At 36.7% G+C, this 9,375-nt stretch overlaps 3 protein-coding genes across 3 annotated transcripts in view; 2 read left to right on the top strand and 1 right to left on the bottom strand.

Moving 5' to 3' along the window:
* Window positions 1-252, top strand: part of LOC106111503 (transmembrane protein 87B) — an 8,874-nt gene extending 8,622 nt beyond the window's left edge. The window contains exon 9 of the mRNA XM_013293622.1: window positions 3-252. Coding sequence (XP_013149076.1) covers window positions 3-214 — 212 coding nt within the window. The 3' untranslated portion in view covers window positions 215-252. The remainder of the gene's footprint in view (window positions 1-2) is intronic.
* A 677-nt stretch (window positions 253-929) lies between these two features.
* LOC106111637 (engulfment and cell motility protein 1) lies at window positions 930-3,509 on the bottom strand. The gene has a single exon (XM_013293772.1). The coding sequence runs from the start codon at window positions 3,388-3,390 to the stop codon at window positions 1,174-1,176; it is 2,217 nt and encodes a 738-aa protein (XP_013149226.1). The 5' UTR covers window positions 3,391-3,509; the 3' UTR covers window positions 930-1,173.
* Window positions 3,510-5,246: 1,737 nt separating this feature from the next.
* LOC106111502 (spondin-1-like) lies at window positions 5,247-9,149 on the top strand. Its single transcript, XM_013293621.1, has 10 exons — window positions 5,247-5,424; window positions 5,615-5,826; window positions 5,911-6,102; window positions 6,190-6,396; window positions 6,680-6,937; window positions 7,007-7,223; window positions 7,675-7,768; window positions 8,281-8,452; window positions 8,736-8,853; window positions 9,004-9,149. Exons 1-10 carry the CDS (start codon window positions 5,247-5,249, stop codon window positions 9,078-9,080), a joined length of 1,725 nt encoding a protein of 574 aa, XP_013149075.1. The 3' UTR covers window positions 9,081-9,149.
* The last annotated feature ends 226 nt before the right edge of the window (window positions 9,150-9,375 follow it).

The raw sequence follows: 9,375 nt of genomic DNA, 5'->3' as shown, positions 1-9,375 counted from the left end.
CGCGTACGGTGTGAAGATGCGAGGCGGGGGCGGGGGTGGGAGCGAGGGCCGGAGCGGGGGCGAAGGCCGGGAGGGCCGGTCCGGGGACAGCAAGAATTCAGAGCTGGAGGAACTGCGTTGGGTTGAGGAACACATTCCGGCAAGCGCTCTGCCCGTGCTAGACTCCGATGAAGAAATCGTTAACACTAAGTTCGAAGTCTCCAAAATGCAATAAATTATAAGCACCCATTTAATATATAGTATTTATCTCAATTTTTTCTATTATTTAACAATTACCAAAGCCTCAGAAACAATGGTAAACCTAAGAGGAACTGCACCGCACCAGATTGGTAATAAAACTAAAATGTATTTATTACAGGTTTATTTGCATTATTAAATAGTTTTTGTTCTTTAGATATGATCTTTGGTATATAAAATAACATGAAATATGGCCACGCATATTATGGAAGCTTAACAATTTGTGGAAGAAAATTACATTAAAATATATCAAAGAAATTCATGATTAGTTAAAATTTAAACAATAAAAATATATATCAGCAAATTAACAATTTTGTTAAGAAAAAATCTTAAATGATTGTTCATATATTAAATTATAAATTATTTCGTATTATACTAAATTGACAGTAACGAAATATCCACCAAATTAGTTCAATAGTTTGAGCGAAATGAAGATAAAATTCCTTTTCTATTGTCAAAATCTGTTAAACAGAAATATGTTTAAAAAATGTGACATAAAATGGGTAGTTTAAATTATTAAATTAATATAAAATCTGTCATTAAAATGCAAAAAATAATTTAACAATATGAACTTGTATTCACTGGCACAGATAAAAAATATTTGTATTTCAATTATCCCATAGTCATGATTAAAATAAATCAAATAATGATTATAAAACATTTAAATTATAATAAAGTATATGAAACTAAAAGATCTATGCTAATAATAATTTTGATATGGATTTTCTTATTTAATTATTAAACAATATAATTACTAATAATTGTTAACTTACCAAGAACAAGTTCTTACACTAATCTCGCTTAGTCTAATTATAATGGAGATCTTTTAATATCTTGGAATACTTGTGGTTAAAAATGTATAAAATATGATTACATTATAAGCTATAAGCTCAAATTTACTAAAAATAAAAATTACTGCCATAATATAAAATCAACCTAATTATTATCGTAATAAAAGTCATAGTCATCCGGCTCCTCTGGGATCTGAGGTGGGTCTTGTGGTATATCAATTCCTTCAGCATCAAGAAGTCGAACTTTAATATCCATAGATAATAACGTCTCCAAATCATTTTCAAAACATCTACTAGTCATTTTTTCTTTTAACAACGCATTGATTCCATCAGTCCAGTAGTCAAATATTTGTTCATCAGGTGCTACAAAGTCTAAAGTTTCCTCAGCAGATTTTAAGATTAAAGAAAACGCTAAATGCGGTGTCACCTTTCGTCCTCTCAAGTCTTTCATATGCGGACAGTCTTTGCCCATTACTACACATTTGATGTCAGAAACCGCTAACTTGTTGCCCAGTTCTTCTAAGCTCGGAGTGCTTTTTTCATCACAGTCACCGTAATGTAGTACTTTGTGGTTTGGTGATAAGCGTACAAACCAGAATTTGTCTTTTATTCTTTGCCCCCTTGAAGAATACTTCTTGAATCTGGTACCACCAACTAATACACCAAGCCTTTGCTGTTGTATCAACTCTATAATTTCGGGTGTAATCTTCTCTTTTAGTTCCACAATGGGTCTTGCGTGTGACTCCCATACTTCTCTGTTTGTACGCTCCTGTTGCCATATTTGTGTAATTTCTGCATATGTCAATTGATTGATTCTTTGGCGAAATTTATCAAAACCCTTAGGAGATGCGGATAGAGCCCGATTTATTTGTTCTCTGACAACACTTAACACTTTCATGAAGTCCTCCGAAGTTGCTCTCATCTCCTTCCATGTTTTATTTAAAAGTGCTATACAAATGCAAAATAATTCTTCAAATGGGTGATCATGTGTGAAGAAGAGGGGATGATATGTCTGTCCTTGTTCACTAGGAGGTTCTGAAATGTGCAAAATGTCACACAAAAGTTTTACTAGTTCAATGCTAGTTTTCCCAAATGGACATTCATGTTCTACTGCTCTGCTGTTTTCTAGAACAATTTTACGATAATCCTCTGAATAATTTCTTGCAAAATAAAGCATACAATCCAAGGCCAGTATACCCGGTGGGACTTCATTAAAATCTTTAATAGGGTCAATCTCACATTTAAAACCAAGTTTTTTATAATCCCTTGTGGAATTATTTAGTTGATGTCTTGTAGTCACTTCTAAAGAATTATTATCATTATCAAATGCAATCTTTCTCAATTCCTTTATCTTTTCTTGGGATTCTTGTTCTTGAGTATCAGCCCGTTGTCTCATCTTAGGCTCTAATAGCCCTAAAGTAAGGGTTTGCAAAACATATAACTGATGAGCTAATTCTGTGCCAAGAGCTTCCTTGGAGACATTCTTTGAGAATTCCGAGGCACCAATGAGGTTTTCGTAGATTACATTTCTAACCTGCTTAGAGGATAATGTGGCTGCAATGGCTTTCCTTTTGTTAACATCTGCTTTAGAGAATATTGCATTTATTAATGCTATTGCATTCTGTTGGATAATACTATCTTGATATGGATTTTGAAGATGTGATATGAGACTAGGTATTGTAATCTCCTTTTCAACATGTAAATTCTTTCCGGAACTATTCAGAACAATGTTTTCTAGTATAGATAGACATGATTGTATTATTTTAGGATCCTGTGTATTTGATTGGTTACTGACAAAGCTTGCTACTTTGTTTATGAACTGATTTTCCAATATATCCCAGGAAATGTTCCCATGATCCATTAGTTCAACAAATGTAATGAGGGCAAATTTAAGTGAGGGACCTTTAAACTTGCTGCTTTCAATGTTATGAATGATTAATGTCAAACCTTTTTTGTTGATGAATTCAAGTGCAAAGGTAAGGTCACTACTCAAAGTGGACAATTTCGATAGAGCTGTAGTTTGATCATTCTCATTACCGGAGTTGATTTTTGCTAATATATCTTGCACTGTTTTAGCTGGCGATTGCTCCAATCGTAGAACAGAACCGTTCTTGATTTCATTACGATTTTTCTCCGTAATATAATTTTGATTATTACTCTCTGAGAATTGTAGGGCGTAGTTATCGGGGTCGGGCAAACCCCACGGCTTACAAAGCAGCTGAATAATGCTAGATAAGGGCTGGCTTTGGTCGAATTCAATCAGTTGTGGCACCTTGTCAGGCGCATTGAGCATTTCCACGGCAATCTTGAGAATCGTCGAATCCTTCGTTGCCGACGGCATCTTTATTGGCTTTACAGACATTTATTCACCATTTGACAAGCACTTCCTGTACACGAACACTGCCACGGAATATTTAATTGTAACAAACAGGAGAACGCCACTAAAGGAACAATATGACAGTGACGCACGATTTGTGATTGATTGACATTGGCTCATTGACGTTCAAATTAGCGTTCAAAATCCTGGGAGTTTTTGAGCATGTATTGATAAACATAATAATAAAAAATATTTTTCTTTAAAATAAACTTTTACATTACGAAGGTACATCAATTGAAGAATATTTTATATTACTGTTTAAATAAATTTGCATTTAGGCTATTTCAACTTTAAGATTTTAGAGACGAAGGTGTGTAGCAAAGAATCAAACACTGAAATCCATGGAAGTACTACCAAAGAGGATATATAGAAGGTACTATTAGAACAGGAATGCGTTCTATCTGTACATATGGCAGTTAAAATAAAGAAAATAAAACCTTATGCTAAGGGCGTAAGAGTCCTGTTGCACGCAAAATGAAATTGAACCCGAGTGAGAGGGCTACAAGCGTCCGATGTGTCCCTTTCTAACAGTGACCTAGAGTTGCCAGATATCAATCCTTTCGTTGTTTGTAGAAAAATAGGCAATTGATGTAATGTAATGCAGTGAAAATATTTACTTTTAAAATGTTTCTAAATATTGATAACAATTCATTACCGACGTGGTAAAGCAATATTATTTGTTGCTACAGGTAAAACTTTATTTACACAAAAAAATTGCAATGAGGATACTTGAAATTGAAACTTACTTCTTGTATTTGAAATTCGGACACCTGAACTGACAACCCCACATGACATCCCGACTCGGGCGTTAATGACTGAGTCTTTTTTGATTTCGAGATGTTTTTGAAGAATTTTAGTTAAGATGGGAAGAATTTGTGTCGTGGAGGCTTGCCGAAGCGAGTATTATGCTGATTGTGGGTTATTTTTTCACAGGTAATAGTTTTAAACATAATTTGTTGGTGAAGAATTACGGTGACCAGGCATGACTATCAACTAAACAAATAACTTAAACACTTATTTATTTCTTCCTTTCTCTGTTAATATAACTTTGTTTTAATTTAGATTTAAGGTATAAGGAATAAGCTAGGTTTGCTTCATAAACTTCACTAGACTTTTTTTTAGAAATGTCTGATTTAGAATTATGTCTTTATATTGTTTTTAAAAATACATTAATGATAACATTAATACGTTAAAATCCGTCTGAACCAATAATCAGCTGAGGTCAGTCAAAAAAACAAGATCTTTCCTTAAATCATATTTTATCATAGTCACCATCGCCAGAGAGGGATAGAACGGACAGTTATTGAGGTCTCGCTCTTCGTCAAATTTTCGACAAGAGCTCAATCCTGTTCTAGTATTATGTACATCCATGCTGAAATCTGATAACACGTTATTGTTAATGAAAAGTTTTCAACAAAAAAAAAGTAAAATAAATGGTGGGTAACCATTAATAAAAAGATCCAAACACATTGTTATTTTCCAAAACAATACAATTAGTAACAAATGTTCACCAAAACAGTTTAGATGGTTCGTTATATTATACGAGCAAGGGTTTACCACGTTTACCAGAGATTCAAGTAGTTTTATTGTCATTAAATATGTACAGCGAATCCATTGTAAAGACGATATATGAGACATTAATTTAGTCTTAAGACCTAAGGTCTAATCTATCAACTAATAAATTAGGACGGAAACGAGATACCTTTCAATTTATTGTCTTGTTCTAGATAAATTCTTCGTGTTGAGTTAAACATAAAGAAGCTTGCATTTCTGCACAGAGTTAGCAAGTAACAAGTCCATCGGTCCTTTTTCTGTATGAATTTAATTTTAGTATACTAGAAATGATGAAAAATATTATATTTTTCTGTGTATTCATCGTATTGAAAAGCGGAGTATTTGGATTTCGCTGCGATAGACGGCCATATGGATCTATTACTAAACCTTCAGCGGCTGATGGCAGATTCAAATTGACTGTGGTCGGTGCTGAAGACACTTACTTGCCTGATCAGCTATACACAGGTATTGAACATTTTTTTTTAGTAAAACTTTGAAATTAATGTAATGAAACTGAAAAGATTTCGTTCTGACTCTAATAGAGAAGAACTAAAAAAAAGCTCACGGAATGCTTAGTATTCCGTTTGCTTATATTTGTATATGATACAAGGAATAGAACGGCAAAATAAGCTAAGTAAAGAAAGCTCTTTTTCAGTTCAAATCACATCAACTGACGGCGGTTCAAGATTCACTGGCTTCATGATATCAGCGGACGGCGCAACGAAGCCAGATCCAAGTAACCCCAGACGAATGATAGCTTACTTCCCCGGCCATCTCCGGCCACAAGACTTGATCTCTGCGAAATTTAGCGACCGATGTTTGTATTCCGTTGAACATGCTATAGCGTCGCCTAAAACGTCTGTTGAGGTATCGCTTTTACCTACTAATTACATAACTCAATTAAAATTAACATCTCAAATCCATCTGACTGTTAACATGATCTCTAAACAGGTGTATTGGCAAGCTCCGGAGTCAGGCAATGGCTGCGTTACTCTACGTGCTATGGTAGTAGAGACAGACGAGGTGTGGTTCGAAGATGGTCCGCCGTTAACACAGCGGCTCTGTGAGGACATGAGACAGCCCGATGACGTCACTCCACAGCTCAACTACGACTGCCAGATCTGTGACGAAGCTAAATACGAAGTACTCGATTATATAGCATACCAGACTTTGTTAATCATTTCTACAGTAATTTCGTAGAGATATAGTAAACTATTAGACATTTCACAGATAGCGTTCACAGGCATCTGGTCTCGAAACACGCATCCTCGTTTATATCCCGAGAAGGAGTGGGAGCCGCGGTACAGTGACTTAGTGGGAGCGTCCCACGCTATTGACTGTACGCTGTGGTCACCCGGCGCTCTCGCTACAGACGGCTTTAGAGAACTTGCGGAACACGCCAACACTAGCAGATTTGAAGCGGAAATTCGTGAACAAGTACTTTTTTTATGTTGTTGTTTAAGAAATTATTACAACCGCGGTTAGATAGGCAATTAAAAGATTTTTGACGTTTGTTTGTACAATTTCTTCCTAAGAACTGTTTTGCGATTGTCGATTGTTTCCCAGCCCATTCTTGCACTGCTTAGTTGCACAACTAAAAATCGAGGAGCGTACGCGCCTCCAAATAAGCCTATAGGAATCAAAGCGAGACTAAACAGTTGTGCGATGGTTTAGTCAAAGGTGTCCGCGAACTCTAAACGGAATTTAATTACAATTTTAGATCGGGACTTGTGTCCGCACGATGGTGAAAGGCAAAGGCCACGGTTATCCAAAGATGAACAATCCGACGTACGCATTCATTCGTGCTGACAAGAGGTACCACTTGGTCAGTGTGGCTGTCGGTATTCATCCCTCTCCAGACTGGTTCCTCGGCGTGACGCGGTTTGAGCTCTGTCAGAACGACAATACATGGGTCAAAGAGAGGGAACTCAATCTGTTTCTATGGGATGCGGGAACTGACAGTGGTGTTTCTTATGAGGTGTGTAATTTTAATCCTTAAATAACTCTTGATATTTAAGAAAATGTCAGCATAATGTGTTATTCGCAGTCAATGAACATCGCAACGTTTCCTCAAGACGCGATATCCCGAGTTCAGATGAGTTCATACGATAAAGAGTCACCTTTCTACGAAACGGATATGAAAGAACTGCATCCGTTCGGCAGACTGAGGATCAAATTGGTGCGGACTTACCATAAGGAGTGCGTGGAGGAGGAGGAGGAAGGCAAAGAAACCACCGCAACAGAGGAGGAAAAGTCTACTACTGGTAATATTAATTAAACATTGATAGACGAACTGATGAGTATACCCAGCCAGCTAATAAGTGACTGAGCTCTGAAATGCGACCTTCAATTTTGCTAATGACCACAATTATCCTACCATTAAGCTCTCCTAGTTAGTCTATCTTCGCTTTGTTTAGTTAGAGTTAGTTATGAGTGTGGAAGGGTACATCGGTAGAGGTAGACCGAGGAAGAGATAGATGGATTGCGTGACAGGTGACATGATCAAGAAGGGAATGATGACAGAGATGACGTATGATAGAGTTATGTAGAGGACAAAAACCTTTTGCGCCGACCTTACGAGAGTCGGGAGTAGGACTAAGAGAAAGATGATGATGATGATGAGTTAGTCTATCTTCGCTTCACCACCTCAAGCCCTATATTGTAAATCTAGGTTATACTTTCTTAAAATACATGTCGATAAATATGTTACAACAGAAGAAGTGACTTCGACAACAACAGAGGTGACGACGACAGAAACAGAGGCAGATACAGAAGAGCCGAGTCCGTCGGAGCCCGATGCGCCTTCCAGGTACCAAAACACACAGCTAGGTAGCGGCGAGCGCGCCCGGTGAGGCTTACTTGATAACTTATGTTTATTTCATCATTCATGGTATCAGAGATGGGCTTACAAAATATAATACAGTCGTTGTCAGATATCTCGGCGGCTCGGAACATCGTACGAGATGCGTAGACATATTTTAATTGGATAGTAGACAATTTTTAGTCACTGCGCAGCCTTCGAGGACCTTGGGGCGCCAAGATATTAAAAAAACTAGTACTGTATCATTGTAAATGCTAATATTTTAGTCGATACTATTCCGCCCATCTCCGATCTTTAAACAAGTATGCGTCACCTTAACGAACGCTTTAAACGTTACTCCATATCATAGAATAGATAACTTACCTTTTATTGCGGTAAATATAATAATTGTATAATTTATGCGTTCACACGTAACGCGCAAATAGCACGATATACCAACGATGGTGCACGCAAAACAATTTGGCGAATTTCTATATAAAACGTGTGATTTTGTATAACAGTGAGACACCAATTGTCACGGACCCGGAATCCCCGGAGGACTGTCCGATGTCGCAGTGGCAGGAGTGGAGCGAATGCGAAGGGGAATGTATCGACGGTCAGATAATCGGCTACAGATGGCGGGAGAGGTACCATTTGGTGGATGGAGTTGCTGTAGAGAAGTATGACCCACATGTGAGTGACCTTTAGGTGCAGGGTTAGTTCCTTTCCAACCTTTTCTTATGAGGAAAGAATGGGAAGGTAAAGTGGATTTGATGGTAGAGGTGACGCATAGAAAGGGGAAATATTCTCTTCATGTGCATTTCCTCCATTGATTTAAGGAAGGCAACTGTAATTACGTGTGTTTATGGGCAACGGTCGCTTCGCCATTTTCTCGGATTCAGGGGGCCGTTTGCTTGATGATATAAAATGGTTTAATTAATTTACGTTTGTTATTAATGATGTTTGTTGTGTTTAGGCCAAACACAAAGTGACGAAGGAAGTACCGAGATTCTGTAAGCTTCATTACGATACATTCGAAAGGGAGGAATGCGAAGATAAATGTTCTGATGATTTTTCCATTGAAGAGCCAACAGGTAATGATTTATCGCTTATACTATTTTCTACATCTATATAGGTTTTTAACATTATCAGACATAACTAATCGCAATAGCAGTGCCTTTCATACCTTTCACCAACTTGGATATCCTCATTAGACTATATCAATCATTTTTTTTAATTTGCAGTTGAGCGGCATGTTATGGAGCCTATAGCTCCCGGCTACCCCTGGCAGTCGAGGAAAAGGCACACTTTCAAGTTTTGATTGAATATTTTTAATTTTATAATAATTAGGGATATTGCTACATAGTTACATAAGTTCACATACTAGATAACGCGTTAACAATCATATACGTAATTTTAAGTAAGATATTTTTTACTTTTTATGGTCTTATAGAATATAAAATAAATGGTTAATACAAGTAGATTGGAGTTTTATTTTATGTGTTACCTAATGGTTTACGTGTCTCTCAAGAATGAGGATGGATATGTAATAGGTATACAAGAAAACAATAATGTTACAAATAGTTAATGTTATTATCCTGTTCATACAAATAAAA

Source organism: Papilio polytes, unplaced genomic scaffold (genome assembly GCF_000836215.1).
Source record: "Papilio polytes unplaced genomic scaffold, Ppol_1.0 DF824158.1, whole genome shotgun sequence".
NCBI lineage: Eukaryota > Metazoa > Arthropoda > Insecta > Lepidoptera > Papilionidae > Papilio > Papilio polytes.
Note: the sequence above shows the minus strand (reverse complement) of the source record. Positions and strands in the feature narration are given on the sequence as shown.